At 36.9% G+C, this 21,562-nt stretch overlaps 1 protein-coding gene across 6 annotated transcripts in view; it reads right to left on the bottom strand.

Annotated features, from left to right (window-relative positions):
• The window catches only part of EIPR1 (EARP complex and GARP complex interacting protein 1), a 108,976-nt gene that overhangs the window by 23,889 nt on the left and 63,525 nt on the right, over window positions 1-21,562 (bottom strand). For 4 of the 6 annotated variants that reach the window (XR_008238445.1, XM_052809191.1, XM_052809189.1 and 1 more), the window contains exons 5-9: window positions 19,471-19,570; window positions 7,690-7,826; window positions 2,965-3,132; window positions 1,557-1,724; window positions 1,448-1,471 (exon numbers count right to left, since the gene is read on the bottom strand). Coding sequence is in view for 5 of the 6 variants with exons in the window: in XM_052809191.1 (XP_052665151.1) it covers window positions 1,448-1,471; window positions 1,557-1,724; window positions 2,965-3,132; window positions 7,690-7,826; window positions 19,471-19,570 (597 nt within the window). In the remaining variant the exon portion in view is untranslated. The remainder of the gene's footprint in view (window positions 1-1,447; window positions 1,472-1,556; window positions 1,725-2,964; window positions 3,133-7,689; window positions 7,827-19,470; window positions 19,571-21,562) is intronic. The other 2 variants (XM_052809192.1, XM_052809193.1) reach the window with 2 other exon arrangements.

The following is a 21,562-nucleotide window of genomic DNA, read 5'->3' as shown; positions in this document are numbered from 1 at the left end:
CATCCAGAACAGAATAAATTGCAATCCCCAGCCAAAGGTAAGGAACCAAAAGGTACATCATATTTAAAATGCTGTAGTTTAGTTATGTTCTAGAAAGTATGCACTGTTGATGTGAGCAAATTTCTAGGTACTTAATTTGATACACCTTGATTTTCCAGGCACTTACATCACCTTTTGCTTCCAGAGACATCTTGTACATTTAAAACGAACCATTTCTATATATGGGATAGCTTCCTTATTTAAGATTAAAAAAAATGGTTTCCAAGTCCTTTATGTGAAGCCAAAATGTCACAACTATTCGGAGCAAAACTACATCTTTATTCATAAAATAAAGGTGCAAGAGCAACCTTAAAAATGCAACTAGAGAAGTAACCTAAACTTTATTTAGAATTTTAACTGAAACTTCTAGCAAACACAGCTGAGCAACTGGGGGATCTTTTTTGTAATTTCCTTGTTCCTCATCACATCTGACTATTCTTCATTTAAAAAGATAGTTCAGGAGGTAATCTGCCTATTTCATTGCAGACAGCTTTGCATATTAAAATAAATTAACATAAGTAACAAAACAACTGCTCAGTACAGACATGAGGAACATAGATATCGACAGTTGAAAAGAATAGAAAAATATAGACTAAAGCCTGTTGGTCTCAAAATATTTTACATGAGTTTCAGTATCATTATCTTCACTTTGTAAAGAAAGTTTGCTGAAGATCACCATGTAATCTAGTCACAAAATTAGAAAGCCTCAGCCCACACTAGATCTACAGAACTCCCTATATAGATGTATATATTCATAAAGAAGTACAGAGAGCAAAACAAGCATCATATATTGCACAATGAAAAAGTTGAAAGCAGACAAAAATGGAGGATAAAGAAATGATTATTTCAGCATTTCAGTTAACGATTTACTAAAAAACCCATCTCTCCAAAATTCACATGCAAAATACGTGATTTTTCACACACCCAAGCGGATACTGTTTACAAATGCTTGCAATAACATGCATTATTCTCTACCAAGACTGTCAAAAACCCCCAAACTTCTGTTTTGCTTGAAGTAAGGTCTGATGAATTACTGGTTTCCAGAGCAGCCAGCAATATTGAGTGAAATGTACAAAAGTTAATGTATTTATACTTCTTCTTTCTGCCTGTGCAGAAGCTCACCATTAGACTGGTAACATTTCCTAAAGGTTAGAACACATACACAGAAAATACAAAAAGCAGATTTTTCAACTCTCACTTAACCCAGATTATTGTATGTGCTTGACTTGATCCAGAGCTCCCTTAAAGTGAATCTTTTCACTGATCCAGTGGACTTAGGACTGGTCCTCGGCATCACCATCCCCTTCCTACCGGTGAACATATTATGACCGTGCCAATCAGATTTAAAGTGTGTATTCCACCCAAGACTGAGTAAAAGAAGAACGAAGTAGGAATTAGAACTACTTACCAGAAAGGCCGGTATACAAAAATCCTAGTCAGCAAAAAAATAGCATGTTAACCATTACAATGAAAAAACCAACTATAAGCATCTGCATAAAACTCAGGAAACTTCATACTTCTCTTCTTGATGCTGGTCCTCTTGGTCACTTAGTTCGTCATCATCTACCATATGCCCAAATGGTTCAGAAGAAATTGATACCATATTAGACAGAATAACTCTGCTGTCACTGCTTCCTGTAAGGATCAGCTGATCATGAGAATGATTGTATCTGACATTCCAGACCCTAAAAAATTAAATCAGAAAGAACAAAAGGCTATTCTTGGCAGGTACTGCATCAATGTTAAAGGATTTTTTTTCTAAAAACAGCACTAAAAACTGATCTTTGACTTAAATATTGTAAGTATGCATAGAAGTGATGTGTCTCACTCCAAAGACTGTTTTTTGCCATCTTCATATGGCTTTTAAGCTTCCACGTGATCTGTTTTCTGAGGTGTCTTTAAAACTCAACAAATAAGTTTAAAAAAAGAAACAAAAAAACCAAAGAACAAAACACACCATTCAGTGGTATCATTCCTTGAGGGTACATGCCAATTCATTGTTTAGTATGTCAGATAAATATTTAAGTTCTAAATATAAAAATTTGCCCAGAGCAAAATATGGATTAGAAATACCCTGTTAAACAAAATCTCACAACATTCTTACAGTAAAGTTTAAAATAGACTCTAAAACAAAAGTAGAATTATATTTCTCTTCAATTTTAACATTTTACATATCAAGTTAATACCAAATGTCTTATGGTTCTTGTTTTATTCTTTTTCTTCTAATCTTCTGGAAAAAAGTATGAAAGCTGCTTCTGTTAATTCACATCTTCATTCCCCTCAAAGTAGCTTCAGGGTCCAGATTTATTTTGCAAGAATTACTCCAACCCAAATTTTGTAAAATACAAACTGCTCATCTTTTCTTAACCACTGAAGTCTGCAAACATCAGACGAGATTCTCTCCTTGCTCCAGCTACAGGCCAGAGCAGTAGATACAGGCTCTAAATATTATCTCAGAGAATAAAATGACTCTTGCATATTCTGGCTTAAGGGCTGTGAAGAGCATGAAAAAAGAAGTGTGGCTGAATTATTGAGCATTTCAACCATTCCACAACAGAAGGATAGATGGCAGCTGCTTTTCTGCACATCAGGTGCAACAGATCAGGCTCAATTTGAGCAGGCACACCTGTGTCCCAGCTGGCCCCTACAAGCCAAGTTCTGTGCTGTGCTTCTCAAAGGTGTACCCTATCTCCCAACAACGTTAACGACAGTTTCTTGCCAATTAGACTAACGTTGTCTAAACTCTTAATTTACAATCACACAAGGAACTTTCACACATTGAAACCTTTCCTCTGTGCAGAAAAATGATTATTCACAATAGCACAAACATAGTTAGTTTGCATTGTTCCTAACAGTAAAATAATTAGCTGAATAAATTACATAAGCCATCCACCCACAAAACAGCATGCAGATAATTTGTTCTACCAGTGGGAATGCTCCTCTAGTGTCTTCACTGGTTCAGTGACATTTCTTGTGTCCCAGAATTTCACCTTGCAGTCATCTCCACAGCTAGCCAGGTAGTACTGTTTATTGGGATTAAAGTCTAGGTCTCGTACCAGCTGTCCGTGTGCATTTTCTATGCAATATATCTGTCTGTAAAACACATTAAAAAAATTAAATGGTCTATAAAAAGCTAACTGCACTTCAGTGACAGGAATCTGTTTCCCTGGAAACTTGCATAATCCCCTTAGCACCCGCAGACCTAGAGTTCCCATCGCTGGTACATAGTTTAGGGAAATCCCAGCTGTTAACAACAGTGACTTGTAGAGATTTCTCAGCTTGCATTGAAGCTTTGCTCTTTCCTTGTTTGCATTAGGATCGTCTGGAGCTAAAAGGAAACAGTTGTTCCAGATGATTCTAGCACAGCTCTCTAACAACTGTTATGAAATGTCTGCTACTAAACCACAATATTTTCAGACAAGAGCTTCTCCACCCCTAAGTAATTATATTAATTCTGTGTTTATGACATCTAGTTCTCCCTACATGAAAAGCTGAGATGCAAGGGGTGCAACACATGTGAACAACAGCTTTTTATTATTGCACTACTTTGAACTTAACCTTTTTGAGCTCTGGCATTTATCATTAATTTACCCGTGGCCCTTAAACTACTCAAGCCATGTGCATACTCATCCACCTGGACCGCTTCAGAAAGCATTTGTAGTACTGCTAACAACCTAGCATCCTTATTCAAAATAATCATGTTCCATCAATTTGTCTCCCTACCTCACCTCTTAAACTTGGGTTTTGTTTTGTTTCCACTATTGCATTACCAGTTTTCTCAAAGCCACCATCTACCAAAGCTCTGCTTAGATTTGACAGTCTCCTACAACCTTCACCAGAACTTGTCAACACTTTGTAAGCTTTTTTCTTTCTTAAAATGCAAGATGTTTCTCTTCAGAAAACATAGACTGACCAAAACTTTGTATTTCTTGCGCTGTACATACGCTCTCCTGTCAAGACCAGATAGAGAAGTCTCTTGCTGTTAATACCTAACTACTAATACAAAGCAAAGTAGCTCCATAAGGAGAGATTCAAAGTATACCAGGCCTATACTAAGCCCTATCCTGACAGCTATGGCAGTCACTCGGGATAGAAGATATTACTTAGATATCCAAGGTCAATACTCTTCTCAGTTTCAGAGATTAAGGCTATCACTGAGGTATGCCTTTCTACCAGATATTCTGGGAGCTGAATTCAACATTTCCTCTTAATTTCTTGAAACATATTTATGGGAAAATTTTTAAATCTCAAACATGCTTGCAGCAATAAAACACTTTTTTCCTCCTTTATTGCACCTTCACTTCTTTCTTGCACTTCTTGCATTGCTCATGGAAATGTGTGTAAAGGCTTAAAAAGAAATACCACTGTCCACTGTATATTCAGCAGTGCTTACCATGAAAGTCTTGTATCCCAACTTAACTATCATTCAGGCCACTTGATCCCTTTCCTTCCTGTGGTGGGTTGACCCTGGCTGGACGCCAGGTGCCCACCAAAGCCACTCTATCACTCCCCCCTCCTCAGCTGGACAAGGGAGAGAAAAAAATATAACAAAGGGCTTGTGGGTCAAGATAAGGACAGGAGAGATCACTCACCAATTACCATCATGGGCAAAACAGACTCAGCTTGGGGAAAATTAACTCAATTTATTACCAATCAACCAGAGTAGGGTAACGAGAAATACAACCAAATCTCAAAACACCACCCTCTACCCCTCCCTCCTCCCCAGCTCAAATCCACTCCCAGATTCTCTACCTACCCCCCAGTGGCACAGGGGGACAGGGAATGGGGTTTATGGTCAGTTCATCACATGTTATTTCTGCCGCTTCATCCTCTTCAGGGGGAGGACTCATCACACTCTTCCCCTGCTCCAGCGTGGGGTCCCTCCCATGGAAGACAGTCCTTCACAAACTTCTCCAATGTGGGTCCTTCCCACGGGCTGCAGTTCTTCATGAACTGCTCCAGCGTGGGTCCCTTCCACGGCATGCAGTCCTTCAGGAGCACACTGCTCCAGCGTGGGTCCCCCGCGGGGTCACAAGTCCTGCCAGAAAACCTGCTCCAGCGTGGGCTCCTCTCTCCACAGATCTGCAGGTCCTGCCAGGAGCCTGCTCCAGCACGGGCTTCCCACGGGGTCACAGCCTCCTTCGGGAACCCACCTGCTCTGGCGTGGGGTCCTCCCCGGGCTGCAGGTGGAGATCTGCTCCACCATGGACCTCCCTGGGCTGCAGGGGGACAGCCTGCCTCACCATGGTCTTCCCCACGGGCTGCAGGGGAATCTCTGCTCCGGCGCCTGGAGCACCTCCTCCCCCTCCTTCTGCACTGACCTGGGGGTCTGCGGGGCTGTTTCTCTCACATATTCTCATTCCTGTCTTCCAGCTGCTGTTCCTGTCTGTCCCACCAACTTTTTTTCCTTCTTAAATCTGTTCTCCCAGAGGCGCTATCACTATCGCTGATGGGCTCGGCCTTGGCCAGCAGCAGGTCCGTCTCAGAGCCAGCTGGCATGGGCTCTGTCGGACATGGGGGAAGCTTCCAGCAGCTTCTCACAGAAGCCACCCCTGTAACCCTCCCACTACCAAAACTTTGCCACACAAAGCCAATACACTTCCCAAACATGAATATTCTTTTCTTTCACTCTATCATGCTACCTACAGCAATAATACCTACACCGAATTTCCCACTCACATCAAAAATTAAGGCCAGACCACATGAAATTTTTCTCCACCTACTGGCTCCACCTTCTCATATTCTTCTTTCATATTTTTTAGAATATATTCTTGGAGTCTGAATTTTCCTGATACAAGTCTCTCTTTAAATCCATTCAGTCTAGTGTCTGTCTCCTGTGCTTCACAAGCTTTTCTCTGATTAAGACTGCTAGTCTAGGATTAAGACCAGTCTAGTCTAGGAGTCTTCCCACCAACCTCTTTTTTTCCTCCCCTTCTTTGTTTACTATGTCCAAAATCATTTACTCCCTCTATCTTACAGCTATCATAATCGCACTATGTGGAAGTGGCTATTTCTAGCTACTTCTTTAGTATCTCTCCTCTCTTATTCTTTGCCGGTATAGCAGTTTTCTGTCCTTGATTCCCTACCCCTCCTCATTTTTTGCTTCTTATACTGCCACATTTTATACTACCCTGACTTTAAACTCCTACTTCTAGCCTAACTAGCCATTATCAAATATCCACATCATTCTAGACATATTACAGTGTAATTGCAGATGAGACTTAGTCTTGCACATATTTTTCAAGTACACTGCAAACAGCTCTTTGGCATAGCCTAGTACTTGTAAATTGGTTCAAGGACTATCTAACCTGAGCTTCACTTAAAGTAATTAGAATTGTGGGGTTTGCTTTTGTTGACCAAGCTACGCTTTCACTAAGAATCTTGTTAATATCTGGACTATCTTTCATAAAAGTTACTCAGAGTATTCATTTAATGCAAGATGGAAATGCTTTTTCTAACGAGACAGAGCATGTAGCAGACTTCACTATATTTAACATTTTCTGCTTAGAAACACAGGCTTTAATCTTAAGATCTGCATGCTATATATTAAAAATAGGATAATTACAAAAACATCACAAAAAGGCAACTTAAAAACCCACCCTTTCTCCTTTGACCTTTCTTTCCTCTCTTGTACACTTCATTTAAAAGAGTCTTCATAAATGAAAGCATACACATATATATATGAAGTTAGATTTCTATATATCCTTTTACAAGGCAAAGAACAGGACTTCCAAACCTGATGACAAATGTACAGGAAGTGACTTTTAATTACTATATTTGTATTTTTAGCTTTTGTTCCTTAAATTAAATAAACCTTTTCAGCAAAAACACCCAAGGCTGGCAAACACGGGGATTTATTGCTACACCCCTGAGCTGGCAAGAACCATAGAACTAAATTTAAAGTCATCCCCCTTTAAGGCAACAAAAGTTATTACAAGACATCAGTCTTCTCGGTTTAGTGATAAATTACTATGTGCTAAGGGGATAAAGCGTATCTTAAAAAAGCTTGCACAGGCTTTAGTAGTCATGGCAACAGATGTGCACAACATTACTCCTTTGCTTATCAAAATCACAGCTGAGCAGGGGGGAAAACACCTTATTAGGTATATTCAAAGCTTTAATTGATTTGGTTATGATTTTGATAGATTCAGTAGTTTCATATAACCAGCATGCTACAATCTTTAATATAATATAGTATAGTATACTATTTGTTAAACTCAGAAAAGTGAAGAGTGAACTTAACCTGTGAGCTACCTTCAGAGATTAAAGTTACCTTTAAATAGTATGCTATGAAGACAGTTCATAGCATAGTCAGGACTGCTGTTAAAACACTTTCAGGTTGAATTACAGAACACCTTCATTCAGGTAATGCCTATATATTGAGCAAATCATCTTGAGACTAGCACATAGTTCAGTAAAACTCAACATACAAGTTAGAATTAAAGCCGAGGGGGGAAAACCAGAGAAAACCCTTTACTAAATTGTAAATATATCAGCTATGCAAGCCCAACCATTCCTTTTATAAGTGATAGCTTTGCCACATTTCTAATATTTAAAAAAAAATAAAAAATTACGTTAGGAGCAATGAAAAAAATCTATTTTCAAAGGAGACTGTATTTTCTAGAGAACAAGACTGCGATTTCTCATTACCTCATGCTTCGTGTATCCCATCCTCGAACAGTGGTATCATTGGCTGTTGCAATCTGTGTACAATTATGGTGTGGACTCCATCTTCCAGAAGTAAATTTTAATTGTCCTTTCCCTTCCAAGGCTGTAGAACTAGAGAGCTAAAATAATGAAACAAAGCTGGCAATGTTTCTAAATGTAACGCTAAAATGAAATTAGTTCCACTGAAGACAAAAACTGCACAATAGCATATTGTTCCAAGTGTAACAGACTATCAAAATCCTGGGATAAAAAATGGAAAAAATTAAAAGCTGATTTTGTATCTCACAAAGTAATTTTTACAAAGGCTTATGCAGTGTAATGTATCCAGAAATATAAGAAGTACTGTACTACTTTATAAACTAAAATAAGAAACTTCAGATCATTTGTTGAAACAGTAGATAGACAATATGGGCACATTGCACAAATCTGTAGCTGCCTCAGACAAATAAACACATGCATGTAGTTTCATGAACAGTCTTACAAGACTGTTTTTCCATGTCAAAATGCCAAATTTTATCTGTAGGAACAGTGTCAAAGACTCTTCAATAAACGTATAGCAGCTTTTAAAAATAAAAAAAATCAAGGCCCAGGTGCCCATGTCATCACATACACGCCTATTAAAATAACAGTGGGTACTAGATCACAAATCTACAATCTGTGAGAATTAAAGGTTTCAGTTCCAAAACCAGGCTTGCATGTCACTGAGCAGACAGCTCTGCACCTCTACAGTTAATGAAAAGGTACAAAGCAATCAACTTTCTCTTTGAAGTTGTACAGCAAGTTATCCTCCAATTCCATGTGAATGTGGGGAAAAATGAAGCTGCAAACACTGCAAATTACTTTGACTTCTAATCACTCTCTGAAACTGATTGTTTAATATCTAAAGGGGGGTGGGGAGAAAAACCAAAATACTTGCATTTTAATCAGATATAAAATTTATACAAATTTCCAGAGGCTAGGCAGACAGCAGACTTATTTGGTTACCTTTCACATGATGTTCATATTTCAAAATGTTTCATTAAGTATTTCACAAAAGCAGATTACTGTGCTGGATCTTGTTGGATCACTTTTCTCCTTTACCTAAATCCTAACACATCATAAATATTCTATTACATAGAAGTTTTCTCAGCAGAAATATTACACTTTGATGGATGAAAAAGGCTAAAACATACATACTGCTTACATTAACTTTAACTGATATCAACAGAAAAATACGCTGGCAATACAAGACTGCTTAAATCTATTTGTATATGGTACCAATGTCCATTTCTGTATATTGCTAACTTTTTACTATTACAGTTTTACCCAGAATATCATATTTATTTAGCATTCAGATTAACAATCTAGAAATCACAACTCTTCTATCACTGAAGTCTATGCTACCTCAGATGTGTTGTCTTCCAAACATTTTGCAGTTGGTTTTGGTTTTGTTTTTTTGTTGTTGTTGTTTGTTTGTTTTTTAAGAATGTAGAATTCCCAGCATGCAGGATCATGTATCGCTCCTGTGTTCATAAGTGATATAATGCTGTGGTCAAATCTACTCCTCTAGCACCATTCCTCTTCAAGTACAAATACTGTCTGAAAGCCTTTCTACAACTTGCAGGTTACTAATATAAAGAAAAATACTGCACAAGACACTAGACGCAGGATAATAAAGTGCACTGTTTATTTTTTGACACATACTAGATTCCAGGCACAAGAGATTATGCAGAGTTAGAGTGGGTCATTTAAAAAATTAAACTAATTTTCTTTAGTAAGCACTCTTGGCCACACAAAGCTCAGACTGGGGGGAGAGGAGGGAAGCAAATGTTAAAGTGAGATAGTACCAACAAAAAGAGCATTTTTTATCAGGTATTTCCAAAATCTGTTTTTGAGACAGAAAGCATCACATATCCAAAATATGACTTAGGGCAGAAGGTCTTTGTCAGCAGTAGACAATACTTTCTCCAGCATTCCAGCCATATTTTATATTTTAAAGTCTCCATTTCAACTTTTATCATGTAAACTATTATCAAAAGATGAATTTTTTTTTCTTTTCAGCCAGAAGTTTAGGGGTGAGGCCAGCACACGCATCCTGCACTATTTCTTAACAACATATATGAAAAAATCACATACATGTTAGATTGGCCAAGTCATCCTTGCTTTTCCAAGCAATTCTTAAGCACTTGCAGAAATTAAATTACATCTTTCCTCCTATGGATGTCCAACTATGAATACAGCCAAGTTCCCAATCAACTCATAGTAAACTTCTGTTAATAAAATGAAATCCCAGAAGTTACTGAGTAAGCTTTTGTTCAATGTTCTTCTGCATGTCTTCTATGAGCTGAAAAGGAACTACATGGATTCAAATGACAGCTAAGAGGTAAGGGAAGGAAATTTTCATACATAAGAAGGAATCCTTATGTAGCAGAAGGAAGTCTGCAAGTCTCCTTGGAAATCCAAGGAACGAGCTTGAAGGAAACAAAGCTAGTAGTTTAGAATCACAAATACAGGTTCAAAAAAACCTTAGCTTTAGTTTTAATTCATAACTAAATATACAGACAGGTAAGCAAGCTTTCTTTTTATCTTGAACTCTTCCCTCCACTTCTTTAAAGGCAGAAAAGTTGCCTACAGAAGGAAAGGAAAACATGACAAAGGTATATTTTAGGCTTTAATCTCACATGAGGATTTGGATTTGTGCTGCCCAGAAGATGAAGACATGCAGCTCTGAGAGCCTCACTGGATACTGAAGGAAAACAATTCATCATAATATTTTATAAACACAAAATGTGACTTACAGTAAGAAAAAAAAAAAAGGAAGCGAGTAAGATCAGATGTCTACTTTTAGATAACAGAATTAGCTATTGTTCTTGCATTGTGCAAGAATCACACACTGACTTTAGAAAAAAGTCTGGACAAAATGAAATCTCAAACCATGTAAAATGGTCACCAGAATATAGATGGATTTAATACTGTTCATAAGTGCTTAAGTAGATCAGTGCCTAAAGCTGGTAACATAAGAACAATAATAAAAGGGCAGTATGGTATTATACTACAATTGCATGAGAGCAATGATTTGAAATAAAAATGGACAGTTCTGAAAAAAATTAAGCAACATAACATGATCGGAATAGAACTGTATATATTATCCTCAGTGAGGGAAGGGGTTTTACAAAAGCAAAGTATCTGGATATGAAAAAGTCTATCCTAGCTTTGAAGGACTGACTTCTGTGTATTCAAATAAAAATAAGTTGTAGTAATTGACGTTTTAATCAAACATCAGTAAGGACTGAGATGCCTCTTTTTCTGCTTCAAATTTTCATCTCATAAGGACTGATTTGGAAAGAGGAAAGGATAGGCAGTATCCTTAAAAAAACCCAAACCCCAATATATATTAACCTCTAGAGGGCACAGAAATTATCTAGAAAAACCACAAGCAGCATGGAGACAGTGAACCAATTGTTCATGCTCTCTTCCAAAAAAAAGACCTATGGGCCATTGAATGAAGCCTGTATAAGTCAGATTCAACAGTAAACAAAAGAAAGTGGTTCTGCACCCAATGGACTCCTTGACAAAAGACACTTGAACGCATAAAGCTTACTTATGTCCAAGAATAGAACAGGAAAGTACTTGGAAGAAAGATCTATTGAGGGTTACACTAAATAGACAAACCCAACCAGCTCAGAAAAATCCTTGGATTGAAAAAAGCAGAAGACTGACTGAGTATTAAGGGCAAAGTATCCAATACATTTGCTCCACTGAACTTTTCCTTGGAGTCTGCTATGGCCACTGTTTCAAGCAGAATACTAGGGCTGGATGGATTTGGGTATGGACCAGCATAACCATTCTTAGAACTGAGCAGCATGAAGCAGACAAATCGCAGAATTTATCAACTTCTCTTCTGAGGGTGGCTGAGGGGGCTGTACGTTTCTAACAAGATGTGAAAAACAATGCTAGAGGACCAGTTCTAACGTTCTATAAACTTCTGGATGAAATGGTAACTGGAAACATGTAAGTTCTGTTCCCTTACTACACTATCTTCATCTAATAAATAAGTTTTTATATGCAGAAATTGGCTTTAGTTTGGTTTTTTGGTTTTTTTGTTTTTGTTTTTTTGTTAATGTATGAACTAATTCTAAGGTAGAATGACTAAAAATTAGTAATTGTGTCATGCATTTGGGAGGTCAGTTGTTTCCCTCAAACAGACTATCCTGGTTTCAGCTGGGATAGAGTTAACTGCCTTCCTAGTAGCTGGTACAGTGCTATGTTTTGAGTTCAGTATGAGAAGAATGTTGATAACACACTGATGTTTTCAATTGTTGCTAAGTAGGGTTTAGTCTAAAGTCAAGGATTTTTCAGCTCCTCTTGCCCAGCCAGCGAGAAAGCTGGAGGGGCACAAGAAGTTGGCACAGGACACAGCCAGGGCACCTGACCCAAACTGGCCAACGGGGTATTCCATACCATGTGACATCACATCTAGTATAGGAACTGGGGGGAGTGGGGGCGGGGGGATTGCCACTCAGGTACTAACTGGGTGTCGGTCGGCGGGTGGTGAGCAATTGCACTGCGCATCATTTGTACATTCCAATCCTTTTATTATTACTGTTGTCATTTTATTAGTGTTATCATTATCATGATTAGTTTCTTCTTTTCTGTTCTATTAAACCGTTCTTATCTCAACCCACGAGTTTTACTTTTCCCGATTTTTTCTCCCATCCCACTGGGTGGGGTGGGGTGGGGGAGCGAGTGAGCGGCTGCGTCGTGTTTAGTTGCTGGCTGGGGTTAAACCATGACACCGACTTTGACAGAAACCGTTAGAAAACATCTCCCAAGAACAAAATATGTAGAAAACAGAGAACGTTCTAGTGCTCTAATTTGATTAATTTAGAAATTCATATAACATCTTTCTGGATAACAAAAGTAGTACAAAATTAAAGTAAACGCTACATTTCCTAGTACATATAAATGGTTACCAGCGACACTCAAGCGATATTTTTACTACAAAATACAGGCTAGCATAAAAGTGTTAAAAATATGAAGATTTCTGTTAATTAAAATCAATCCGCTTGGTAGATATTAGTACACAGGCTAGTTTCTTATTTCAGAATTTTCTCATTTGAAAAAATGGGATTATCAGTCATTATATAGGGAGAGCCAAAGATGCAAATTTCTATGTAAAGGCTTAGCAACTGCAGCAATCTACTAAATACTTATCAATACATTAATATCCTGCATTTTCTTTAAGGAAATGACTTTGGTTTACTTTCGTGACAAAAATGGCCATTACAATTTGAAGTATGCAAAATATATTGTTGGGGGTTTTTTAACACTTAGAAATTATTTGAAAGATAAAAAACCAGAAATGTTTTACTTGATAAATGAGAAAACATGCCTTTTGACTCCTGAATGCCTTTTTTTAAAAAAATAAATATTTAATAACTTTAGTTTTCTTACCCTTACAGCAGCAGCTGTTTTAAACAGAATAAATAAAAACAAACAAACAAACAAAAAAACCCAAACACAAAAAAGTGAACCCTAAGAAACTCTCACCTCTTACCCAAGAGGTTGTAAGACTAAAAATCTGATGGATGTTCAAGTGCATTCTAAATAAGACCACTAAGTCATTATTCCACCTATGAAATATTCATAGGCTTACGCAGCACATGCTTATTTGATCTTGACTGCCTCCTAGTGAAGACAGGGTAGGGAAGACATCATAAACAAATAAGTCCATAAATATTTAGAATTTCTAAAGAGTATCAACTGGAAGAAGTTAACTCATGGTAGTGATTATTAATTTCATTGAGACAAATCACACACAACATTTTTTTGCTTTTTAAGCATACCTTCATCAACTGGAAATGGGCTACAATTTTGTTCACGCTAGAGGTTGTGTGGAGACATCAAGACAGCCTCAAGGAGGCGTCCTTTTAACAACCACAGTAACAAAGCCATTGAAAGACTATTTTGAGATCCACATTAAGAAGGGATGAGTGTGTTTCTGGCTTCTTATTGACAGAAACAGAAATATTGATGAGAATTTTAAATTCATCAAGTTCAATTCCTCCCATTGCAGGCAACCACGCCACGTAGTCCTTTCATAACTGTTCTTGTCTCGTAAACCATCTTACAGTCATTTGCCTTTTCAAATAGCCTCATCATACTGGCAGCTCAGAGTCATTCTCAGAACAGCTAAGTAAGAGAATCGACATATTTTTAAGTGCTGAGTTTCTACGTCACAGCAAGAAAAATACTTTTGTTCCTGAAACACAAGTTTTCTGCTTTATACTACAAAAATTAAACTAAACATTAAGTTCATCCTTTGAAATACATTGTTACTCCTATATACTGATGATGCATTCCAAGTTTCTGTCGTCAACAATTTTCATCATTTCACTCCTACTTCTATGCTATTGTTAAGGAGACCATTAAACAAAATTGATCCCAACACCAACTCTTTAAGAACTGGTCTTCTATCCTCTTTCTGATCCAGTAATTAACTTCTCTTTCATTTTTCGTCAGACAGGTTTTTGCCCTCCTTTAATTAATCTATGTTTATTCTAGTTGCAGTAATTATGGGGCACTCTACAAAGTTCTCCACTAAAGTCCACAATGTATTTCCTGCCTTGAGGAACAGCAGCCATCTTGCCAAGAAAGCATCTCATGCTTATTCCTAACATCCTCTGATATTTGGGTATGTTACTTTTACCCAGACAGAGTGTGAAATCTTCCCCACAAGACCTTCTGTCTTGCCTGGAGTGCCACTGCCAGATATTTTCTGTTGTTCTGAATTCAGATCACCTATACATTAAATGCTACTAAAGAATCCAGAAGGGACAAGACATCTAAAATGAATCTAATTAATCATTTGCATAAAAATGATCAAAACCACACCTCTACTTCTCCCCTTTCTGAAAACATAAGGCAAACAGAAAAATGTAGATATTTTAACATCTCCATTTCATTCTGTTGCACTCATCTGCCGTTCCAAACATATGGCATCTACCCAAGGAAGAGTTCTAGTGATTTGGTGACATTGGAGCTAAAGTCTGTATACAGAAATATTAACTGTCATCTTTTCAGCAGAATCTATCCAGACTTTGTGGATTGGTTGGGCTTCTCTTGGGTTCAGCTAATGATTATAAATGGCAAAGAATACCTAATTTAATTGCAAAGGGTAATGATGCAGTGAGCATAAGATTAGTTTCACCCCAGAAGGTAAATGTCCTCAAAACAATAATAAAGGGAGTGATCAAGAGGACAGAAGAAGCTTGTCTTAATGCAAATACACACATATATTCCTGTATTAAATACTATAATGAAGAAACAAGTTAGCAAAAAACTCTGAAAGGGGTAAAAAAACCCCCAAGCCTACCAAACTGTATAGTAAGTTATGGTTAGTAAATGTTTCCTATGACAGGTTGACCAGATAATTCAGAGAACGAACACACCAGGAATTTTATTACAAAGAAGTGCTGAAAGTATCACAGGAACCCTAAAATTCTTCAGGCTAATTCTAATTAAACAATGCGACTTGTAACTCCCAGGCAGATAGAAGAGATTGCACCCAATAAGACTCTGAAGTTTCGATCAGTGTAGGCAAGCAAAAATTTTGGCCTGTGCAAAATTTTAAAGACACGTATATTTTCAGTTTTTCACCAATACTACACCTGAGTTTTAGATGAACTTTTTCACAAATACGAAAAGTCCATGGAGAGTAGCATTGGGTTTACCTCTTGCCATTAAAATTAATATTGCCTATAATGCATACCTATCCAAAAAGGAAGCCACTGAAATGTGTTCTTACAGGAAGAACAGGAAGACCAGTACTCACCAGTGTAATGAATACCTCCTTACTTCTATTACCTGATACAGATAGAGTGGACCAGTTCCTACTTTTAGTTAATGACAATAATGTCGTTCAACTTAAATACCATCACGTTTTTGACAAAAAGGGAAAAAATTCAAACACACTGACGTTATTATCTTAATCCTAGGCTATTGATTTATTCAGTTAAAATAATGTAAATACACACACAGGTACATGGTTATTTCACTTACAAGTCTAAAGCAACAGGAATATTTTGTAAAGACTTTTCCCCCTCAACAGTCTCTACAAAATATACAAGTTTACTAGCTACTTACTGCTTTGTCTGCTAGAACCAAACAGCATGTTAGCAATAAGACATCAGGTGGCTAAGACTTGCCAAAAATGGACAACCTTTTATTCTAATGAACAATAAACACAGTGTTTCTTGTAATTTAAATAATCTCCCTGTGCATCTGCATATAAAGCAAATGTGGACCTCCTGGCAAGAGTTTTCTACATAGCACCAATTGACACCTTGTATAATCAGCTGTAACCTCCAAAGGAACTGTGAATGGTTTCCATGGTCTCTCTTCAGAAAACTTTTTTTTTCTTTTTTTTTTAATACATGCCCCCTTTTTAATGTTGATTTTTCTTCTTTTTCTGTAGGCTGTTCTATACCCGTTTTCAAGGCCAAAAAGCTCTTTTTCTCAATATCCCAGAAAAATGTATTTTTACACTCTGACCAAAAAGCATTAAAATACAAATCATGTGCTTTTGAGGGTTACAACATATTTTGCATTCAACAATCCCTTATAAACAGGATATATACAGAAAGAAATCACTATTTCACCAACAGCTTATTGGACTACAAACACTCCTTGTACATGGTGATAATCAAATGGAAAATATATTTATTGCTTACCTGTACCAATGCTATCTGTCTCCTAACCAACCTGTTCTCACAGACTTCTCTCTTGCATTCTAAATACTATAGCAGCAAAGGATGGGGTAGAGCATTAATTTTTTTGGTGCTTTTAGTTGTTTTTTTTAAACAGAAAGCCATCTCAGTAATGAAACATTTCTTATTTTTCCTCATTGCTCCCTGTAACTGTCAGTCTTACATAATTTTTTGTAAATATAAAATTGCTACAGAATAAGAGTTGTTTTTCAGCCTTCTACGGATTCTAACAGGGAGTTAATCTCTTAGGAAGGAGGTAATCTTCAGAGATTTCAGAAATACACAGCAGTTGATGCTAAGCCTGAAAAGCCTATGATACTGGACTTTAGGTTATCATCATTTTAATTACTAGAAAGTCTACGGTAGGCATTTCAAAGAGATGCTCATGCTTTCCTCAGTCTTGTTCAGCTGGACTCTGGTTAACTCAGGAACCCACAGACATGTCTGAGACAAATTTGTTGCAGACAAATATTCAACAGGAATGCAACAGTACCAGTCATCTTAGAAGATATTCACCTGACTTAAGATTTAGATGGCTGGAAATACATTATCTGTGGTGAAGTTTCCATGGACTTTCACTATTAAATTTCACTTTAAAAAGCAGTCACTGACTCAGTGATGGAGCAAATACCATCTAAGAGTAACTCAAAATTGCTGGAGCAGAAGACTGATAATGGTAAACAGTTATTTCCAGGTAAAATTTTAATCACAGGCAATTCTAATTTACAGTCTATTCACATGAGATACTAGATTATTTTAGACAGAAACATAGAGAATCAGTCAAATTCTATATCAGGCCTCCTGAGAGCCTGACTGTAAAATATAAATGACACTCCTAACTTCTGCAAACTAAGGTTTTTAACAAACATTTCAAAATTCTCCTTATCTGAAGATGTTGGTCAAGGGTCAATATATCTACTTTCATAGTGTTAGCTTCATTAGATGAAGCAGGTTTTTTGATGCAAAATTTCACTTCTGGTTTTTCTTGTTTCCTTTTATCAAATATAAGCATATAGCAATGTCACAGGTTAAATCCCATTAGTTTCTTTATCACTTTGCCTTCTGGAGTCCTTATTTTGCCATCAATATTTGATGCAGTACAGGCATATTTTAAAAATAACAGAATAAAAGATGTTCTAGGAACACTAATTGAAATACTGAAGGGATCTGCAAGCTGAATATTGCTTTGAGGACAGAAATACACAGAAATACTGATTTCCAAAATCATGCTGAAATTACATAGTTTGGTGAAGAGCCTAGTCCTCTCCAAAATTATGGAGAACCCAGTTCTAGCAATGGAAGGAAAAGAAAATGGAAATCATACTTCCTTTCACAAGTATTTGTGTGACAGAGTGAGGAGGTTAGTTTTGAGGAAAGGAATAGTAAAATGAAGATGCAACATGCAAAATTTTAGTAAATAAATCCCAAGAAAAATAAAATGAAGGGAAAAAAAAAAAAAAGAATTTGGCATTCATTACAAGATTCCCACACATACTTATAGAGAGACTGGTAACACACTAGACAGCATCCCAAAGGAAATCGTATTTCAGAGAGGTTAGGATTAGGAAGAAGTTTGAGATAGTTATGAGAAAGTGGTTTGGACAATGAAAAAACTAATTAACATTAAAAGAACTTTAGCAAGAGAGGACAGAGCTGCCCAAAGAGAGAAAGGAGGAGAAAGGGAAAATGCTAAGTAGTCTAGCAGTCCCAGCACTTCAAAGAGACGTGAGAAGCTATAGCATGGAAGCAGGACCACCCCCAAAAGTAGTTTTTGAAAAGGTTTAAAGAAGGCATTCCAAAAAAGTCTGCATTATCCAGACATTAGAAAAGAAATACTGACTAATGTAGGACTAACACAAATCCAGGGGATACAATGCCACAGACAAGCTCCTGAAGGCAAGCCTTCAGAAACTCTCAACATCAATTTGATAAAAACAAACACCACTTTGAAGACGACTTGTAAGGTAACATAACACTGATTGAAGTTCCAGGTGAAAAAAAAGCTGAAGTTTCCTCACCTAGTGAAGGAACCCAAAGGGCTTGATTATGAACATAAGGGATTAAACTATATTACACTACATTGATAGCATGCAAAATCTAGCAAAATAGTAACAGCTCAAGACTTCATCTACTTGCACAGAGTCAGACAGTACAACAGGGAAGAGTTTATGGACACAATGTCTTGACTCTTTAAGCAACTGCCAGTTCAAAAATCTGATTCTGCAGCATCCAAGAAAAGAAATTAACTCTGAACTGAGGAGTTTGTTCAAGAAGTAACAACAGATCAACTGAATAATAATGTCCTTGACATAATCAGTTTCCATTTTTAAGGACAGACACTGACCTAAATGACTCTATATAGAAACATTTGAAGTTTTCTATATACAATCTATGTCATTACACATAAATAAGCAAACTTTTTTTTTATCTATAAGAGTTGGCATAATCAGACAGAAATCTATGCCAATGACACCTTTTTACATATGTTCCTGAATAAGAAGGTTTTAACAATGAGTGAAATAATCCGAATAGACAGTATAGTACTAAATTAAATACTACGAAATCAAAGCAGTGCATAGTAAATACAGAAATTTATATTACGCTTACACATACAAGGGTTGTAAATTAAACAGACAGCTGCATGGTGTTAACCAACATGAGTTAATATACTATTATCTGAATTCAATAACCTTTGGCTTTACTGATCACTTTTCCCTCATACACATTTATCAAATTAGCATTGCTTTGTTTTAGATTATTCACTGTAAAACCAGTAGGAAAGTAAGGGGAACTCTAGAAAAAGGAAATATTTAACCATTAGCAACAGATACAAAATACTACTCTTATACACTCATATTCAAGACAACTGATATGGTATTCATTTGCCCCACCCACATTAAAGGCAACAAGATATTTCTGAAGGAGTAGTTAAAAGACTAGCCAATTCTAGGCTAGTGAATGTTGTTGTTTGTACTATATTCAAGTGTATCATGATTTGTTAAAAAAAATTTCTTACCACAGCTTTGGCTGAACTTTCTTGCAAATCCCACAATAATATGTTATTATCAGCCAGAGAAATAATCTTTTTACCGTCTCCCATTGGTTCCCACATAACACTGTAAAACAGAAACAGAAAATGAAAAAAACAACCTAACATTAAAACCAATCAGAATTTGTACTAGAAAGCTATTTTAACTCTGTGGATCTAATCTGCTCCAAAACATATTAAATCATGTTCCTTATGGTTTCCTTCAGCTGAAATCCGTTCCATACTTTAAGTGCAAAATCTGCCATTAACTAGCAATCTAGCAGTTTTTACACATACTAGATGAACATTATATTGCAGCATCAGTTACTTAAAAGCTATGCGATACCAAACTTAGGCTTGCTTATGGAATCTTTTAGTCCCTGCTAATATAGACATCCTTTTCTTTTGAGTGGCCTTTGACACCCCATTCAAATCTGTCAGAAAAAGGGATGCCACCCAGTTTCCCTAGATGCTACCCTAACCATAAAAAAAAAAGCTTCTTGAAATTCTTAGTCCATTTGTTGTCCATTCTGCATATTGAATCATACAGTGATCATGCAAAACAGTGATTATGTCACTGTAGCAGTCATTCTGCATACATACACAGAAAAAACCAGACCTTGACGTACACTCACTTTAGAGTGCTTTAGCTTGAAACCTGGAAGTTCTTCACATGTAATGTGCATCCTTTTGAAGACGCACCAAAAATCATAAGCCAAAGAGCTTTGATGCAAACCTCTTCCAGTTCAGCAGCTGTCATCATGACTCAATCAACATATACCTTCTAAGTGTGATTCACCAGTTTCATGCTATACATGAACGAATGCAAGAAATCAGTCCTCAGCTCTAGTTCTGCCTATGAGAAGCAGCATATTCAAGCCAGTTAGTATGGGCAGCATAGCTAAGTATATGCACTATAACCCTAATAAATTTGCTGGAGAAAACAGTAAGGTTAAAAGAATAATACTTTGATGAGAATAGGCTTCCATACCCAACACTTTTAAAAGTAAGTTGTACAACCTCCCAATCATCTTATACAATACAGCTGAAGGCAGAGATCACAACTTTAGTATCAACAGCTACATGAAAAAACTTCTTCCCATCTCTAAAAAAAAAACCTTAAGTTATTCAAAGGCATGTGATAAGCTGCTCTCATCCTCAGTGCATATATGAAAAAGTACCTCTTGAGGTTTGTCAAGAGTCCATCACTAGATGTACGTTTTCTAGTCTGTTTAGCTTTTTACATGAATCAGTTCAGTATCTGGATTGAAGAGATGAAAGAAGGTTGCATAAGTAGGTGCAGCCTTGGGCAAATAAGCCCAACATTAGGCAGCCACGAGCTACCTTCCTAACTCGGTGCTGCACACTATGCATTCTCCTATTTTATCCCAAATTTTGCATTACTCCTACCTTCCTAAGACAGTGGGTATGACCTGGCTGGCCCCAGATCTAAGCCATGGAACTCCACCTAATCTTATGGTATAAAACACATGGAAAAGAAAATAGCAAGTTGCAGGTAACAGAAAAAAGTGACACAGTGTCATTTTCTCACATCGTGAAACACAACCTCAGTTATTCTCAGCTGATACCTTCCTCTCAAAATCCTCTTGCTTCTTCCGTGAACAGTTTCATTGCTTTTTTACTCTGCACTTTTAGTAAAACAAGCATTAGATATACAGGCAGATGACTGCACCTATTTGCTGTTATAGAGTAGCCAGACTATGCAGAGAAAATAGAACTCTGCCAAAAAAGAAAATTAACACTAAGTAGATGAAAAAGCTGGAACTGTAACTAAAGGGTGTGTTGGCTGACTCCCCACCCACTGAACTTCCCCCTAAGGCAACAGAGCAGATCAAAGAAAGGACCAGCTTCTGCATCTATCTTCTGCTGGAACCATGACCTGCATCCTTATTATGTTGTCAATCTATGAAAATTAACTACTTAGAAAAGTTCATTTGTAATGAGCTCTCTTGTATTAGGACAAAATCACTTCATTTAGCACATTAAGCTACCATCATGTTTTTAAATGTGTTTTAACAAGGACATGGAACTAGAATGATTCTATGATTTGCTTTAAATT

Source organism: Harpia harpyja, chromosome 15 (assembly GCF_026419915.1).
Source record: "Harpia harpyja isolate bHarHar1 chromosome 15, bHarHar1 primary haplotype, whole genome shotgun sequence".
NCBI classification, from domain to species: domain Eukaryota; kingdom Metazoa; phylum Chordata; class Aves; order Accipitriformes; family Accipitridae; genus Harpia; species Harpia harpyja.
Note: the sequence above shows the minus strand (reverse complement) of the source record. Positions and strands in the feature narration are given on the sequence as shown.